The sequence below is a fragment of the Camelina sativa genome, chromosome 6, assembly GCF_030686135.1.
Source record: "Camelina sativa cultivar CO46 ecotype springtype chromosome 6, ASM3068613v1".
Classification (NCBI taxonomy): Eukaryota; Viridiplantae; Streptophyta; class Magnoliopsida; order Brassicales; family Brassicaceae; genus Camelina; species Camelina sativa.
In genome coordinates, this window is record NC_141885.1 from 321,437 (window position 1) to 339,837 (window position 18,401).

Below are 18,401 nucleotides of genomic sequence, written 5' to 3' on the forward strand. Positions count from 1 at the left end.
GTAAAATTTTTAAATAACAGAATTGACCCCAATAATTTTTTTTGACCCTGATCTACTGATTTTCTAGCTCCGCCACTGATAACATCGCATGAGTAAGTAAGAAAGTGTTAACCTCGTTGAGCTTAAAATCAATCAAAATCTCTGATCACTTGTTATCGTCACCAATAAGTAGATGGAGACGAGAAGCAAAGATGCCGGTAGAGTCAATCGATGCTTGGTGAAGAAGACCATGTCTTCCTCCAGATCGTGGATTCGGTACTTTTGACTTACCGATCGGAAGCTCAGAAGCAAGATTCCAGTCATGGCAAAAAACTGGAGGAAGTTTTGGTCTGTTTTTCTTCACATTCTCGAAGAATCCTGACGCTACAACAGTTATGATATTTTGGTTAGGCCTGGACATTCGGGTACCTGTTCGGGTTCGGTTCGGGTAATTCGGATTTTCGAGTTTGCGGGTAATTCGGATTTTTGGATCGGGTATTTCGGGTTCGGATTCGGATTCGTATTACCCGAAAATTACAAAACTCAAAATTTTAGTGTCTAAATTATTCAATAATACGCAATATATCAAAAAAATTAGAGTATTTTTTACCCAAATTGACTAATAAACAGTTTAAATACTTCAAATTATCAAAAATATCTAAAAATCTGAATATTTTGAACACTTATATTATTAAAATTATAATTATTACTAATATATTATTACTATATATTAATAATGTGGGTATATTCGGATTCCCGTTCGGATCGGATTCGGATTCGGATTCAAGTTTTCAGATTTAGAGATTTAAAACCCGTTCAGATATTTTACAGTTTTGGATACAGGTTCGAATCGGATATTCGGATCCGTATATTTACCCAGGCCTAATTTTGGTATTGAAATGTTCTAACTCTTGTGATATTTTTAAAAATATTTTGACATGTTAACAATTTAGGATATTTAGTATAAAACGACGGAGGAAGTGAAAGATTCTGGCCCATTTAGTGTAAGATCAAGCTAATTTTTATAAGACAGGCCTGCGAAATTCTGGCCCATTTTAACATCCTAGGCGAACTTTTGCGTTACACTTTAGACCCGAACTCGATCGATATAAACTATCGGAAATCTCTCAGCTTTCTTCTCTGCCTTCTTCCGCCTCCGCCTCCGCCGCCGTCACCGTCACAGCTAGCACGGGTATGTTGGTTATATTATTAAGTGAGTTTTTCTTTTCATACACGAATCACGAATGAATATACCCTTTACACTTCCTCGCGAGATTTTCGTAACAATCAAAATCTCTTGTGAGTTTTAGAGAAGGGGCAGCCATGGTGTGGTGTAACCATTGTGCGAAGAATGTCCCCGGAATTCGCCCCTTCGACGGTGGTTTGTAAGTAGAGTTTTGGATTTTTAAAACTTGCGATTTCTATAGCTCCGAGTTATGATGAGCTTTTTTTGCTTTTGTAGGGCATGTGATTTATGTGGGAGGATATTGGAAAACTTCAATTTTTCTACTGATGTTACCTTCGTTAAGAATGCGGCTGGACAGGTCTATCTATCTACGCAAAGCTCCCTCATTATTTAGACCTAGAATGAATTGTGATCAATAATAGACTATATATATATATATATATCTCATTATTATTATTTCCCAAATCTCTTCTAAGATATAAAGATGATGATGTTCTTCTCTCTCTAGCTAGTGGTTTGAAATTATTTATTTCTGTGTCTGCAGAGCCAAGCGTCAGGTAACATAGTGAGGAGTGTTCAGAGTGGGATTTCAGTCTCACGTGAAAGGAGATTGAGAATAGGTATATAAAGACTTTCTTCTGTTCACTGCTGGCCTTAATAGTACTGCCACTGATACATGATCTAGCTAGTCTTCAGCTTTCGTTTATGTTCGGTTTGATCTTTACCACTTGCACACATTCACTGCTGGCTCATCTTTTAGCCTCCTAACTCCTTATTCTCTACTGTATTTCACATACATGCATACCTTTTTTGTTTTTGGCAGCTAAAGATGAGTTAAGGAATTTGAAAGATGCCTTGGGAATTGGTGATGACAAAGATTATTTGATTGAGACGGCTGCCAAATTCTTTGAAGTATGTTTAGGTTTTTACATATCGTCTGAATATTATTTATCAGTCAATCTGTCAGGATTCTGTCTAACTTTATTATTTTATCTTCTGAAGATGGCACTTCACCAAAACTTCACCAAAGGGCGCAGAACGGAACTTGTACAGTCTTCCTGTCTCTACTTGACTTGCAGGACTTGCAGGTTAGAATCTTAGTAAAATCCTACTTACAGATTTCTTTCCCTCGTTATATATCATGCTGATGAGTTATGATGTTACGGGTGATGCCTTATTTCGCTGTATATATGTTAACCAAACACTTTCTTTACTTGGTAGGACAGAGAAAATTCCGATACTTCTTATTGATTTTTCAAGCTACCTTCGAGTTAGCGTGTAAGATGCGTTGTTTTCATTCTCATACTACTTTTCTCTTTATTTGATAGCCTAATTAGCCTGCCTGTTAAGACTACTGCATGCAGAGTCTGAGTAATGCTGGTATATATTGGTTTCATGTCTAGTTACGAGTTAGGTTCTGTCTACTTGCAACTCTGCGAATTGCTGTACCTTGTGGAAAACAGGAACTATGAGGAGCTTGTTGATCCTTCAATCTACATTCCTCGATTCGTAAACAGTAAGTATGTCGTCTTTTGGCTCCCATTCTTTTTCTTTATCGGGTTGATGATGCAGAACATTCTATTTTTTGTTTTTTTTTAATTAGTTGGTGTGAACATCAGTCCAAATAGAAACATACAGTTATATCAAATCCTTGTTTCATTATACACTTGCAGGCTTATTGAAAGGTGCAAACAATATTCCAAAAAATTTCTTGAAAACGGTTACAAGCATTATATCTAGTATGAAGAGAGATTGGATGCAGGTGCGATTTTATTTATTGTTACAAGGATAGATAGTTTCCTACATGTTCTTTTGTCTTAGAGTTACTTATTATTATGGCTTGTGTTAATGTTGGCCATCTATTTATTGGCTTTGCAGACCGGCCGGAAACCAAGTGGAATATGTGGAGCAGCTATTTACATAGCTGCACTTTCTCATGGTATCACGTGCTCTAGGGCAGATATTGTAAGAATATGATCATTATATAGAATATTGTATTGTTATAAAGATGAGAGAGCAAGGAGATGAGTCGATTTAATGTGTGTGTTTTTAAATATTTTCTCAGGCAAAAACGGTGCATATGTGTGAAGCAACAATAACCAAAAGATTGAATGAGTTTGCTAATACCGAGGCTGCAAGTTTAACTGTGAGTTGCAGGGTTATGTTACAAATCGTTTCTAGTTGTAGAGTTATACGCTTTTTAGATATTGTCACTTTTTTTTTCCCCTCATATATATAATTACTTGTTGTGTTTATGCTGATCCTTTTTCAATTGTTTGTACATGCTTGTCTAGGTTGATGCGCTTGATAAAAGCGAAAACATATTGCGTAAACAAACTTATACCCGAAGACCAAATTCTGACGAAGGACTAGTGAACTGTAAACATAAGGATTTAAAACCTTTTGGTTATGGATTATGTAAGGACTGTCACGATGATGTAAGTCTCCGGACTTGTCTCTTTCCATTTTTATTTTAAGGTTATGCAACTGGCGACAAATTAATGGCTCCGATCGAGAGTTGACAATCAGAAATAATTTTTCCGGCAGTTCATTAAAATTTCTGGTGGAGTTGTTGGTGGGTCGGATCCTCCTGCTTTCCAGCGAGCAGAGAAAGAGAGAATGGAAAAAGCAGCTAGAGAAGAAAACGAGGAAGAAAAAGGTACGTAGCTTAACCACGATGAACAACTATGGAAATAGATTAGAGTTTTCTTTTTTTTTGCTATTGTTTGAGCCCTTGAGAATTTTTTTTTGTGGTGTCTCAGAGAAAAGTGAAAGTGAAACAGATTGGGATGCTGAAGCTTCGGATGAATCAGGCAATCTTTCCTATCTCGATGGTGATGATGAGGTGGGCAATAATTTCCCTTGTGTTGTATTAGATTCTAAGTAGAATGTTTTAACCTGGAAAGATGGATAATGTGGAAAAATTCTCTTCACTCTATCTCGGTCTGTTTTCCTTACAACATTTTCACTTAACATTTAATGGTTTGATTTTTCACTGTGTCCCAGGTGGGTGGCTGTTTTCTCAATGAGGACGAAATACTCTTGAAGAAGACCATATTTGAGTTAGAAAACGGACCATATCTTAGGGTATATATCATCTATCTTCTCTTGTATTCCTTCTGAGTTGTTATAAACATAAGAATCTTACCAAATTATATTGTTTTCCAGGAACAAGCAGCTAAGAAGGCAGCTAGTGAAGCTGCGAGCAATGCTAATTTCCCAGAATGCGCAGATGTGATTAAATCTAGAAAGGTGCTCTCGATTTAAAAGTTTGCAATTATTATGTTCATGCTTTTATATCAAGTATTTGACTTATGGAAAATATTATGATGTCCATTAATGACCTATATGGTTTCTCTCAATCAAACTCTTGTTCTCTTTTCTCTCTTGATATAGGAAAAGCGACAAAAACGTGCTGAGGAAGCAATGAACGCGCCTCCACCAGCTACAGCCGCGGAAGCAGTTCGAAGAACACTTGAGAGGAAGGTAAAACTATGCACATCTTCTTTGATGCCTTTAATACTTAGAAGCGGAGTATTGTGAATGTAACCAAGTTTATTCAGCTATTACCATCTGCGAAATTAAACCCTGAAACCGGAACATATCTAATAATACATAGCTCTAAAGAAAACTTTTGGAGTGTGTTTCTTCCTCTTTCTGACTTGAGTCTTGACTCTGTCTCTTACAGAGACTTAGTAGTAGGTGTATCAACTACGATGCTTTGGACGAGCTCTTTGATACTTTCGTAAGTTTATTATCCTCTCTTCTTGTTTCCTTAGTTCTCATCACTTTCAGGTCTTAATTTAGAATTTTGTTCTTGATTCTTCTTCATTTCAGCCAGCTGAGAAGTCACAGAAGAAATCGAAAACCGAGACAGTTACAGAGAAGAACAAGGAAGAGCATGAGACTGTTGAAGATGAAGAAGATGACGCAGCACCATACGAGATGAACACAGATGAGAAATTCTATGAAGACCAAGCGGAAGAAGAGGAAGAGGATGGTTATGATTTTGGATTGTATTAAGAGATGATACTTTATACTTGTATATTTTGAGCCTTGACACTCAATTTGGGTACAGTGAGATTAATCGAGGGTACTATGGTTTGCAAGAACACCCAGACGATCATGATGTCTCATTATTTTTGCAACAAGTTGAGAAAATTGAAATAGAAATCGAGCTAATTAGGCTTTAAGAACTCTTCTGAAGAATTCACAAAACCATAAAGTTATTATCACATAATATTAGTTCACTAGTTTTTCAGTTGAAACGAGAGAACAGAAGTAGAGCGAGTCATCAGACGCATTATTTCTTGACGCAACCATCATGTTGTTTGGTGACCATGCCAAGCAGTTTATACGAGCCGTGTGGAAACAACATGTTGTTTAGCTTCACCTGCAAATCCAAAACACCGCACTACCAGATTAGTGTGCTTTTATATAAGCATATGACATCCCTAATAACATTACCCGTTTGCTGTCGGGGCTCCAGCTAACAGCGTCTAGCAGCGTTTTCGGTTATTTCGTTGACTCATCCATCTCTCTTTCTCTCTATGATCAACATTTCTAATGTTGAGTTTTACCGGGTTTTTTGGTCCGGATTAACATTTTTCGGTTATGTATGTGAATTTTGTTGCCTTTAATTTTTAATTCCTGTGTGAGTGCATCATTTATAGTAGGATATTTCGTTTTCCCCACTAAACTTTGAACCGTTTTCTAGGTGTTTCAGCTTCTTTTTTTTTTTTTTTTTTTTTTTAATACAATGTGAAGTTGTATTACCAAATGGAACAAAATTAACTATAAAAGGTTTAGGGGGCAAGGAGCTTCTACAGCTAAAAGAGAATTAAAATGCCAAATTGAAACTAAAACAGATCAAACTATGAAATGGGAAAACCATATATTGAGAGATAAGAGTCTTCCATAAAAGTTCACACAAATTGATGTATAAGTCGTCGGTTTCTTTCTTTTTCATACAACTGGTTGAGTTGCAATCCATCTTTTTCAGGTTGTCCAATGGTTCACTTATTGAGGTTGTCGTCATGGTTTGTTCTTTTCATGTTGTATTTGATCATTATAAAAATGTAAGAATAATTAAATTGTGGCCCTATCATTTGCTAACTGGTGCGCTTCTCCTCACGGCCTGGTCTAAATGTATGCATGATCACGTTTAAAGCAAGAGAGAGCTCTCTAATTTATACAATTAATGATCAAAATCGATCATTTTCAACGTGCAAAGCTCAAAATGGGTATTTTCCGTAACAACAGCTGCTTTTAGGAGAGCAACTAGCAGCTGCCTAGCTAGGAAATGATATATGAGTTAGTTAGTTCTGTTTTTCACCTATCTCTAGCTAGTCTTTTGTTTGTAACAATAAGGAAATCTCTACATCCGACATATATAGGTATAATTGCTTATCAAGGAAACACACTCCGGGTCAACACCATATTTGTTTGTTATTCTTATTTTTGATGATTACTCTAAGTCTCTTAATTGGTTAATTACGTGGAAAAGATCCATCTTTGTTGCAAGAGTGATGTCGGTTCATGTGAAGCTCAGGTGCTTACGAAAGTCGAGCAGCGGAAGTAGTATGATTCATAGAAACCATGGTTAAATTTTTGTTCCGTACGTTACGTCCAAGATGGATGATCTATGCTTTTAGCCTTTCAACAACTATCATCAAAGATCGTCCGGACAAAAGGATATTATAATCTATGCTTTTAACAACTACGAATTACGAAATATATATTTATATATACCGGATGATGCACGTGTAAATAATGTGTATTAATTAGTATAGCTGTTTAATTTGAACCATATATCAGCAAATTATAAGATATTCTTTATACTATTAATTAAATTACTAATACGTACATAAACTATGTTCAATATTGTATTGATAATAAGAAAATGTTACTCCTCTGTTGTTGAATGTATTTCGAGACCTCAAATCCATTCCAGACGAAAAGTATAATTTTAAGACTTACTGATGACCGATATTGACCATAAAGAAAGATTCAAATGTTTTTTAAGTCATTATTAGTGGACATGGTTAGGCAACTTCGCAGGAAATGCTACTGCGTGAGCTTGCTTACAAGTTACATATATATCGATATTAAGGGCCCATGTATGCTTCTCACGCAGTGATTACGTTACGTACTTGTTTAACTAACCCTCATGGTCTTTTTTGTTTGTTTGGATAATAACCTTCACGGTCTTGCCACGTTCTTTGAACATTTCTTACTTCTAGACTCACCTTATCAGCATTTATAAACAACCACGTTTAATTGTATTTCTATATACATAGAGCGTTTATACTGCATATATAAACATATTATTATTGTATGTAATCACAAGTTCAGGTAATCTTTTGATTTCGTCAAAAATGTAGCCTAATTTTTATTTTATTTAAATCAAGCTACATAATGCCGACTGAATTTTAATAGTGTACAGATAATTGGCAAGTTGATTTAGGAAAAAAAAACTACTCAACTCATAATCGATGATGAAATAATGATTTTTGGAAACCCCCATGATGAAGATAGGAGTATATGTGGAAGTAATTGTAACCCGATTACGAATTCATGATTATCTGTACACTAATCACAACTCATAATCGATGATTAATGATATTTGGAAACCCTATATACAGTATAGATGATAAAAATAAGAGGATGTGGAAATATTGTGTCAGCTGTTATGTATTTAATGAGCTTTACAAGTTGCAAAGGAGACCATCATTTTGGACTTTTCTTTTCTCATATTTGTAGTATCAGTCGACACTTGCGGTTAGGTCCACAACCAAATAATATGCATGTTAACTTTTAACTATCTCATTAGTGGATCATAGTTAATTAAGAATTTAGACACGACTGTACCTGTGTATAAAGTGTATTTACAAATGTACCTGACAAGTACACTTCCAGAGTTCATCGACAAAAAAGTGCATGTGCATCCATAATGTGATAATGAGAAAAAAAAAAAAAAAAAAAGTAATTTTCTTAGGTATGCACCGTTTGTCTTCCGTAATCAACGTAAAGTAGGGCAATCGATCGAGTAAACATATTTAAAAGGCAAAAGATCAATGATTACCGCAAATTACCAATCCATTAAGCTTTGAACATGTATGGATGCGTATATCAATCAAATCAAAAATCAAAGCACTGATGAATATGGTCCACAAGAGTAGAAGAGTTGTAACGCATCCGCATGATGTTGTCAAGTTGAAAATTGCTTACAGAGTCCTGATTTTTTCAACCTAGAATCCATTTCCCAAAAAGTTAGCACTTTTTTCACTAATTGTATTTTCAATTTAGATAGTATTATAAGGGACCCTCAGTTTACATATATGGCCTGTCTTTCTATAACAATTTTGGGGTTTTGTGGTGACATTTATACCTTCATCAACTGAGTCAATTACTTAACTCTTACAAAAATTCAACAACTTCAACGTTGGCATAGGAAGAAAAAAAAAAAGTTTGAATAGGAAAACGGCGATTTTTTCTTCTGTTTTAAATAATAATAATTTATCTTCAAATAAACATGGCACTACAAGCTATAATAGATTAATTAATTGTTTGCAGGTGATTCACACAAGTACAATCTTTTGTTGAATAGTAGTATACTACATTAATTTAACAAAATTCAAAATAGTTATAAAAAGCATATCCTAATCATTTTAAATAACTAGGCTTGTAAAAATCGTATCGTCGTAGTCAAAGGTAAATTGTCCATTAATTTTGACATTAAAAAAATGGACCAGGTTTTCCACGTATCTATCTACAACTATATAAATCGACCGCCCAATTTGCACATGTCTGCGAACCCCATCATTTAAAAATCCCCCCCAACCGAGTTGTTGTCTCACTGCCCTCATTTCAAGGTTCCGTATTAAGCTTTATTATCCGTTTTTGTTTTGTTGTGGGGAGAGCCAATTGATCTTAGGGGTTTATAGATGGGTAACAGTTTAGGCGGCAAGAAAACGACCAAAATCATGAAAATAGACGGTGAGAGTTTTAAGCTGAGAACTCCGGTGACGGCTGAGGAGGTCTTGAAAGACTTTCCCGGCCACGTTGTGTTAGACTCCGAATCCGTCAAACACTACGGTGCCCGAGCCAAACCACTTGAGGTATGGTTTTTATATATCAAAACTACTACTATATAGTATTATGTACTTTCTTGTTAACTTATACGAACCATGCATGGACAAAACTGAGGCGTTTAATGTTTGGGTGCAGGCGAAGCAGAGGTTGGAGGCGAAGCGGCTATATTTCGTGGTGGAGCCTGTTAAAGAGTGTCCACCGAGAAGGGTAAGATCGGGAATCCACGTGAGTGCGAAGGAGAGGCTTGAGAGCCTCATGCTTGCCCGTAGATCTTCTTCAGATCTCTCCATACTCAAACCGGCAGGAGGATGGACGACGACGTCAAAAGAAGAAGGAGATGCGGTTAGGGTGAAGGTGAGAGTACCCAAGGCGGAGCTTGAAAGGCTCGTTAAGGAAGGAGCCACGGAGGCCGAAGCCACCCAAAAGATAGCTGCTCTCTTTATGGCCAAACAGAACCACCAGGAACCGCCTCACAATACAGAAGAAGAGCCCACGGCCTCCGTCTCCAACGCCGCCACGAGAGAAGTCAAATCCCGTTTGGTATGTTCCTTTATATTTTCTCCATTTCTTTGTTTTGGTAATAACAAGCAAAAACATTTAAACATTTTGTAATGACATGGCAACTAACTTAGAGTGGCATATAGCTCGTGTTGAATTTAATAATGTTAAGTGTTGAAAAAGTTAGCACTTTTAATCGGAAAAAACGGAGTAGTTTGAGAAATATTTGTTGAGGTCAAATTTTGCATGCTACTTTTAACACTTTTATACACTGTTGTTGTTACCTTTCCAGATAAGACAAAACTATTACACAAATTTAGATTCATTCTTTTGAAATGAAAAAAAAAAAGGTTTATACAAATTGATGAATACAACAATGTTGATTGATTGATGATATTGATATGTTGCAGAAACGAGTGAGTTTCATGGCGGAAAGAGAAGGAGGGAGCGAGATCACCGTCGCTTGAACCAATACTTTTAGATAAAATATATAGGAACGTATTAGAAGAGTGCTTCCCAACGTTTCTTGCAAATTCTATGTACATAAACAACGCTAAAACGTTTGAGAGAAAGCTATTCAATATTCATCCATGCATGTCTCCACTATATATATATATATCTATTCAGAGTTTATTTATTACATCAAGAACCAGAAATTTTATAAGTTTGTCTCACCTTATTGGTTACATTTTTGACTTTGTTTGCCGGGAATAAAAGAAAGTAAAAATACGTGGAAGTCATATATGCTCTTTTATGCTCGTTTTGTCCTTCTTCCCACCTCAAGAGCCAACTCCGTATCGATCTTCAGAGATATATCTAGTGCTTTCACCGAATGCGTCAGAGCTCCGCTGCATTCATACATATTCTTTCAGTTTTTACTGACCAAAGTTCCAAATACGTAAATTAAACCGGTTTGAAGAAAGAATTCTTACCTGCTAATGAATGTAACTCCACTCTGTCCGATTTTGTGTACTGTCTCAAGGGTAACATTCCCCGAAGCCTGAATCATGAAATCAGAGTAGAGTCTTCCATCAGAGTGTTGTTTCACTAAGAAATGTGTCATCTTTCTTTCTTTCTTTCTAACACACTGACAGACATACCTCTGTCTCGAATCTCCCGTTGATTAGCTCTACCGCTTCTTTAAGCATTGTGACATCGATGTCTCCATTATCTAACGGCACAACCATATTATCCAGCATTATTCTAGTCAACCGAGTCTTGGATCCACTAACATATCCTAGCACTTCCTTCACTTCCTCAAGCGTCCGCGTCTCCACCTTCAAGTAGAGAGAGATATAGATACTGATTATAACATGTTTCACTTGTAACTTGCAGCCACAAAAAAGTTTATTTACCTCAACATCCATTTCGAGATTTTTTTGCTTAAGATATTCGTCAACGGATTTGATGGCATTTATTATACCTCCGGCAGCTGAGATATGGTTATCTTTTATCATCACCATGTCAAATAATCCCATCCTATGATTCCTCCCTCCACCAATCAGAACCTAAGCTTAAGTAAGAAAACTTGAGGTGTATCAAGAGATAGTAACCTCAGAAATCCAAATGTTCCCAAGAAGAGAACAATGGTGGTCGGGTTTGAAAAAGATAAAACAACTGTGGAACGTACCGCCCATTTATCTACCAACCGCAAACCAGGAGCAGTTTTTCTCGTCTCCAGTATACGTGCAGGGCATGCAGCATCTGCCATTAACTGCAGAAAACAAAGTCATCAATCTAAAAAACTCTCCATAGAATTTACAAACACACACACAATAACCAATTAGCTGGACACGATTCACTATTATAGAACCAAAGAAGGAATGGATATAGATGTATTACCATAAACCATATACTAAGCCAATAAATCCTTCTCATTAAGATATAAGATCACCTAAGTTAATATGAATGCAACCACACCAACGACTAGACAATAATAAATACTTGAGAATCTATAGAGATAAAAAAAAAAAAAAAAAAAGAAAAGACCTTGGTAAGGGTAGCAATTCCGCTCATCCTCTGCATAAAGTTGAGGACAACTCTTTCAGCAACAACAATCATATGTGCATTCCCTGACACTTTCCCAAACTTCAGTCCTTTATGAACATAATCTCCGTCCTTTCGCATCCATTCAACCTGAGATTCAACACTAATCACTTAGCCAAAAAGACACATACAAATTCCAGCAAAATGACTGATTTTGAAGGGGGTAAAAGATGGGAAACCTTCAAAGAGGGATCAACTTGTTCAAAAATCATGTCAGCAAGAGCAATTCCAGCAACGATACCATCCTCCTTGGCCAAGAAATAAGCTTCCACTTCCATATCAAACGGTATCGTGGCCAAACACGTTACATCTCCTTCACTCAAAAATCATCAATTTCAACAACTCAATTTCCACAAAAATGGAAACTTTACTATAGAGACCGAAGCAAGTGAAGAGAGAGAGAGAGAGAGAGTGAACCTGTATGACCAGCATCTTCAGCTAGGGCTAAATTGACAACGGCTTTCAAATCGTAAGTAGGATGTGAAGGAGGCTTGATGACCATGGAACCTTGTGAAACTCCTCCGCCGGGCGTTTGAGTCGCAGAAGCAGACATTCTCACAAAACTCCTGAGGACAATCGAGATTGGGTTTTATCAGAGAAAAAAATGAAGGGAAACCAAAAGATTGGGTTTTTGTTTTGTCGGATGAAAAAACCTTGGAATTGCGGCCAAGTGAGGCGAGAAGATAGAGACAGAGATCATTGTAGGCTACTGAGACTGACTCAAACTCTGTTTCTTGTTTTTTATCGGCAAAAAAAAAAAAAAAAAAAGGAATAGAAACTCTGTTTCTTGTTGGTGGTCGTCTATCTCATAAGAGAGATGATGTTTGGTTGTTCAGTTGTTGTTGACTTGAACCAAGAAACTATCTATTGGGCTTTTATATGTCTCCTAAAAAGGCCCATTTTATTTGTTTTCGAAATATGAGATCCAACTTCCATTCATTTAATTTTAATCCCAACGTCACAAGACCGATCAAGTTTTTTGCATTATACCATGAGAATCATGTGGGAAATTCATTATACCATGAGGAGGATTGTAGCACTGTAGAAGGAGAGACTTGAAACGCACATAAAATCTCTTGAAATTTTGGATAGAGAATGCATTTAAGTATTTAACGCTTGAGGAGATGAACAAACATCATCATGATGGGGCTATTTTTGAAAATTATATTTGTTTAACGCAGAATGATATTTTTTTCCCTTTTAATCAAATACACACAATAAAATCTATGCTGCTTTTACCTTAAGCACATCACATATGTAGTCCTTATCGATTAGCTTCCAATAATCTTCCAAATCCTCCGGAGATACAGAGGAGAAACGAGGATAGGTGAGTTTACAGTGAGTGCACTTGGACAGTTTGCCTCTGCCACTTGTCTTGAAACAAATTTGAAATAAATAGTAAATACTTTATAATATAATTAAAATCATATGTTTAAATCTTCTTTACATGCGCATATTTTCCCAATCGAGCATTTAATTTGTTCCTCCAGTTCCATGTCAATTATTGTAAATCTTATTATATCTTGTTAAAACTGCTACAATCGGGGACTGATCCATATGATAAAGAGGTGGGGGCACATACCCCGTTCTACTTAATAAATATTATAGTGAAGTGCTTCATGCATTATCTTTTAGCTGAGAAGTTCGATACATTTCTTTCAATTTCTTTGATGCTTTTTTCTTATTTTCTACAGCCAACGTTATTCTTGTAATCTCTACCGACATGTTAAATTCTTTTTTCCTTACTCTAAAACATACTTATATTTGAATTTAAAAGATATTGCAAAATTAGTAAATTAGTATAACATATTATTGGTTTTTTTGAAGTTTATCTAATTTATATATACTATATAGAATTTAAATTTGTTTAAACAATATACGTTTAGACATAATTTTTATTATATTCGTTATTCAACCAAAGGATCAATGAAAACATGTTTATTATACGTACGTAAACAATTTAAATTGTTGACTTTCACTATAAAAAGGCTAAAAAGAGTTAAAATGATATTTGATTCTTATACATATACGAATAGATATGGATATATTATACGATTTAATTCAAAGGTTTTTTCTAAATCAACTAAAACGACAACTTTGTCATCTTACATTGTACGTCGTTCTACTATAAAAATATCTTCGAACAATTGACTGGTTCAAAATAAAAAATAAAAAACCATGGAAAAAAATGTGTGACATAAATAAAATAAACATGTTAGAAATTTTTTAATAAAATAAAGAAATGCTTCTAAATAGGCTGCTAGAGTGTCGAGTATATATGCACACAACAAAATTCAACATAAAAACATAACAAGTACACCTACACAAACTCACAAAGCATGTAACAAGTAAGAAAAATAAGTCGAACAGTTAGAAGAAGCCGCCTCCCTCTTTCGTTTATTTTGAAAATTTTCACAATATCATCAAACAGCATTCAAATAAAACCCTTGTCTCTCTCCCCTCTCCATATTTATATATTTCCTCCATCAAAGCAGCTTTTATCTCTCATCTTTTTTTTTTTTTTTTTTTTTTTTTTTTTTTTTTTTTTTTATATATATCTTCGTCTATCTCAAAACGTTCCACTGTTGGATAATTCAACGTTTCCTTACGATCAACCACTAACCCATTCAATTCATTTAGTTTTAATCCCAACGTCACACGTACGTGTACAAGACCGATATCGAGTTTTTTGGTGGGATCAAGAGGAACAGGCGCCGCGACGGCAAGGTTGTGGATGAAGATATAGGAAGAAGGTTTGCTTTGCAGAATAAGCTCCAACGAGGTCCGGTCCCTCCGTCACAGCCTTCTCTATGTCACAACAAACTAAACCCTTTTTCTCGTTCAAAAGTTTATTATTCCCACACTTATGTTGCTTGCCCTTGAATTGAATTGATCAGTCACTCATTTTTTTTTCATTTTTTCATCTCTCTCTTCTCCCCAAATTCGAAAGAGTGGCACGTGTAATATGTTTTGGACATAAATTATATAAAAAAACTTCCTTCTCGTGTTATATAATTAATCATTTCATCATTAACTATAGCCCTTATGCTCTGATACAGCTTCTTGAGATATATATGTTGATCGCTTTGTAAAGTCTGGCTCTCACGTGCAATGTGCCTCCCGCAAAAGACACGAATTTGGAACTTGACATATGGACATCTTGATCTTGTGCGCCTAAAAGATATTATGAATGAATGGATATATGGGCTGGGCCTATAAGTTAATTTCAAGCCCAATAACACACATAAGCATGAGCGAGAGGAGAGAGATCACGCGTTTATGTATTTTACAACGGTCACTAGATAGTAGATCTGATGTACGCTTTTGTTTTGTTGCTCTCAATCTCATCAAAATCTCAAAATAAATTCTTTTGTTATCTTCTCTGGAGCGGCGATACTGAGTTCCTTCGAACACCATCATCGCCAGGTTTTATTTTCTTTATCTTTGCTCTTTGGAACTATTTTAAGGTTTTTCTTGTGATTTTTTAATGTTTATTGCACATACAGAGAGCCTTCTTTTGATTGTCTGATTTTGTGTTGTTAAATTGTGAAATCTCTCTACAGCAGAGATTCATAAACTTCAATTTTGGCTTCTTCTCTTTTTTTTGTTTCAATCGATTCAGTAATCTTTCCTTAAATTGAATTTGTATGTTGATTAAGCAATTGAATTTTGAATGAAGAAAAAAAAAAAACTTATTTTCGCGATTTGTGTTTTCTGTAATCTCTTTAGGGTTTTGCTTTCGTGATTATGTTTCCCTAATGTTTGGAAACCTTTGGTTTCAGGTTCGTAGTTTCGACAAGTCTTCAAATTTCACAAATCCAAAAGCCCTCTTTTTTGTTTCTTCTTGTTTCAGCCGAAGGGGAGGTTTTGCAATGGAAAGATCCCAGATGACTTTTTAGGTTTTAACATTCTTCCCCAATTTTTCTGAGTTTTTTTTTTTTTTTTTAAATGCTATTTCTCGTGTTCCTTTGTGTTAGATTCATTATAAATTCTCAAGTTCGTGTTCTTTCACTGTTAAAGAAAACACTAGAGATTGAATATTGCAAATCTTGTGAACAGCTGATCGTTTCGTTCCTAGCTGTCTTGGACAAACTGGGACTGTTGAAGACATGTTCAAGGTGTTAATTATGCATTAGTTGGTTCTGCAATCATCTTGTCTGTCTAGTTCATTGGTATGGTAATAATCAAAATTTCAAGAGTCTTTTTGAGTTCTTTCTTTTTTATGGATACTATCTTTTCATCATGTGCAGGTTGAGCAGTTTATTGACACATTACAGCTTACCGCTTCCAACATGAGACAGGAGCTCAGGTTTGACCTTTTTTCCTTTTATCAATCTTTATATGTCTGATCTTGGTGAAGAGTATGATTCTGAGTTAGGTGACCGTATTTCAAGTTCATAGTTTCTACAAGGTTTCAAATTTCGCAAATTCAAAACCAAAAGCACTCTTTTTTAACGTTTCAGGTTCTTCAAAGATTTTACCTTTCTTTGTTTTTTTGTTACAAATTAGAGTTTCTAATCAAGAGCCCTCTTTTTAGATCCTTGATTTCTTAATTACTTTTTAAAGATTTTTGTTCATGTAATCACGTTTTAAAGATTAGTTTCCGTTTTTATGGATTAGAAGAAACCCTTTTTATCAAATTTTCTTTTCATATGAACAAACAGTCTCATGAGCTGTGCTATGTTCAATATTTCATCGATTTTCAAGAATAACATTTTCTGTTTTCTTCAAACCCAAAAGAAAGGGATGACACATTATATGATTGTGTTCTGTCCGGTTTCTAATTTGGGAAAATTGTCCCCAAGTAAGGCAAGCATGTGTTTATCACAGTAAGACTTGCCATATAACAGTAAGACTTGTCATATAATTGTCCCCAAGTAAGGCAAGCATGTGTTTATCACAGTAAGACTTGTCATATAATTGTCCCCAAGTAAAACAAGCATGTGTTTATCACAGTAAGACTTGCCATATAACAGTAAGACTTGTCAGATAATTGTCCCCAAGTAAGGCAAGCATGTGTTTATCACAGTAAGACTTGTCATATAATTGACCCCAAGTAAGACAAGCATGTGTTTATCACGGTAAGACTTGCCATATAACAGTAAGACTTGTCATATAATTGTCCCCAAGTAAGAGAAGCATGTGTTTAACACAGTAAGACTTGTCATATAATGTTGCGAATGTGAATGAAACAAAGAGATATGTCCCTAAGCATGTGTTTAACGCAGTAAGACTTGTCATATAATCTTTGCGATTATCTTTTATTCATTGCTGGCTGGGCAGCATGATACTAAGGCTTTTCTAAAGCTGTCCGTAGAAGGAAATATTCAATATTCTGCTATAAAAACTCTCAATGATCTGCATATTGATGGGGATATATTCAAAGTTCTGCTATAAACACTCTTGAGCTTAAAAGCTCTCAATGATCTGCTTTAAAACTTTTGAGTTTAAAAACTCTCAATGATCTGCACATTGATGGAGAGTATATATTCAAAGTTCTGCTATAAACACTCTTGAGCTTAAAAAGCTCTCAATGATCTGCTTTAAAACTTTTGAGTTTAAAAACTCTCAGTGATCTGCATATTGATGGAGAAGATATATTCAATGTTCTGCTATAAACACTCTTGAGCTTAAAAAGCTCTCAATGATCTGCTTTAAAACTTTTGAGTTTAAAAACTCTCAGTGATCTGCATATTGATGGAGAAGATATATTCAATGTTCTGCTATAAACACTCTTGAGCTTAAAAAGCTCTCAATGATCTGCTTTAAAACTTTTGAGTTTAAAAACTCTCAATGATCTGCATATTGATGGAGAAGATATATTCAATGTTCTGCTTAAAAGCTCTCAATGATCTGCTTTAAAACTTTTGAGTTTAAAAACTCTCAATGATCTGCATATTGATGAGGATAAATGTTTCTAAATAGGACTTGGCCACTGTTGTTGTATAGATTGAGACAGCATGGAAACATTCTATATTATGCTCTATGCCTAGCTCTTGAAGCTCTTCTTGTTAGCGAAGGCACATTATTGTGCAACGCTTGATGGGTTGCGGCTCGAGCAAAGCTCTAAAGAGAAAGAGAGAAAATATGACGTCTTAATCAAGAGGTATGTATCTCAACTAGATTGTAATTGTCTGCGTACTTATTACCATATGTTATATCAAACCAGTTCAGTTTAGATGACAACCTCAATTTTTTCTTTTAACTTCGTTCTGTATTTTTTTTACCCGACAGGTTCATTGGCTAAAAAGGATTTTACCCTCCTACGAAATGTCGTGCTATGTTTATCTTCCATTTGCGCAGACAACACAAAATAAAGGGGATGCTTATTTGTTCACCTTAATGTTATACTAACTTATGGTTTGATGTTTTTAGGTGGAAGCTGGAACAACAGCTGTTAAAACAGTTAGACTTGATGCTGTTCTTGGAGGCCGTGATGTCCAACACGGGGAAATTCAAGGCCATGACTCTCACAAAAATCTTGTCTTTTCTTCTTTCTCTTCTTCTGATTCCTCCATCTTCTCATTACCAATCCAATCACTTTCTGCAGCAAGGCCTAATCTCTGCTGCTCCTCTCTAATCCGAGTAACCAGCGTTG

General features: G+C 35.5%; 3 protein-coding genes across 5 annotated transcripts; 2 read left to right on the forward strand and 1 right to left on the reverse strand.

Moving 5' to 3' along the window:
* Nucleotides 1-1,005: 1,005 nt before the first annotated feature.
* Nucleotides 1,006-5,279, forward strand: LOC104789893 (transcription factor IIIB 60 kDa subunit). Of its 2 annotated transcripts, none has more exons than XM_010515548.2 (19): nucleotides 1,006-1,171; nucleotides 1,290-1,364; nucleotides 1,442-1,523; nucleotides 1,710-1,785; nucleotides 1,989-2,077; nucleotides 2,168-2,253; nucleotides 2,387-2,443; nucleotides 2,569-2,681; nucleotides 2,839-2,927; nucleotides 3,044-3,130; nucleotides 3,231-3,311; nucleotides 3,460-3,603; nucleotides 3,713-3,824; nucleotides 3,928-4,010; nucleotides 4,172-4,252; nucleotides 4,334-4,417; nucleotides 4,562-4,651; nucleotides 4,854-4,910; nucleotides 5,003-5,279. In XM_010515548.2, the coding sequence occupies exons 2-19, from the start codon at nucleotides 1,303-1,305 to the stop codon at nucleotides 5,186-5,188; spliced, it is 1,659 nt and encodes a 552-aa protein (XP_010513850.2). In that variant the 5' UTR covers nucleotides 1,006-1,171; nucleotides 1,290-1,302; the 3' UTR covers nucleotides 5,189-5,279. The 2 variants fall into 2 exon arrangements, with proteins under 2 accessions (XP_010513850.2, XP_010513851.2); XM_010515549.3 differs by having other exon boundaries at nucleotides 1,075-1,192.
* Nucleotides 5,280-8,970: 3,691 nt separating this feature from the next.
* Nucleotides 8,971-10,397, forward strand: LOC104789895 (uncharacterized protein At1g66480-like). The gene is made up of 3 exons (XM_010515550.3): nucleotides 8,971-9,285; nucleotides 9,395-9,799; nucleotides 10,168-10,397. The coding sequence occupies exons 1-3, from the start codon at nucleotides 9,112-9,114 to the stop codon at nucleotides 10,222-10,224; spliced, it is 636 nt and encodes a 211-aa protein (XP_010513852.1). The 5' UTR covers nucleotides 8,971-9,111; the 3' UTR covers nucleotides 10,225-10,397.
* Nucleotides 10,319-12,652, reverse strand: LOC104793810 (nicotinate-nucleotide pyrophosphorylase [carboxylating], chloroplastic-like). Of its 2 annotated transcripts, none has more exons than XR_015560203.1 (9): nucleotides 12,457-12,652; nucleotides 12,221-12,369; nucleotides 11,983-12,116; nucleotides 11,747-11,893; nucleotides 11,388-11,471; nucleotides 11,113-11,270; nucleotides 10,858-11,034; nucleotides 10,690-10,757; nucleotides 10,319-10,605 (listed from the first exon to the last, which is right to left on the reverse strand). XR_015560203.1 is itself a non-coding variant. In XM_087455590.1 (9 exons), the coding sequence occupies exons 1-9, from the start codon at nucleotides 12,501-12,503 to the stop codon at nucleotides 10,509-10,511; spliced, it is 1,056 nt and encodes a 351-aa protein (XP_087311716.1). In that variant the 5' UTR covers nucleotides 12,504-12,652; the 3' UTR covers nucleotides 10,319-10,508. The 2 variants fall into 2 exon arrangements, 1 of the variants encoding a protein (XP_087311716.1); XM_087455590.1 differs by having other exon boundaries at nucleotides 11,113-11,265.
* Nucleotides 12,653-18,401: the final 5,749 nt, after the last annotated feature.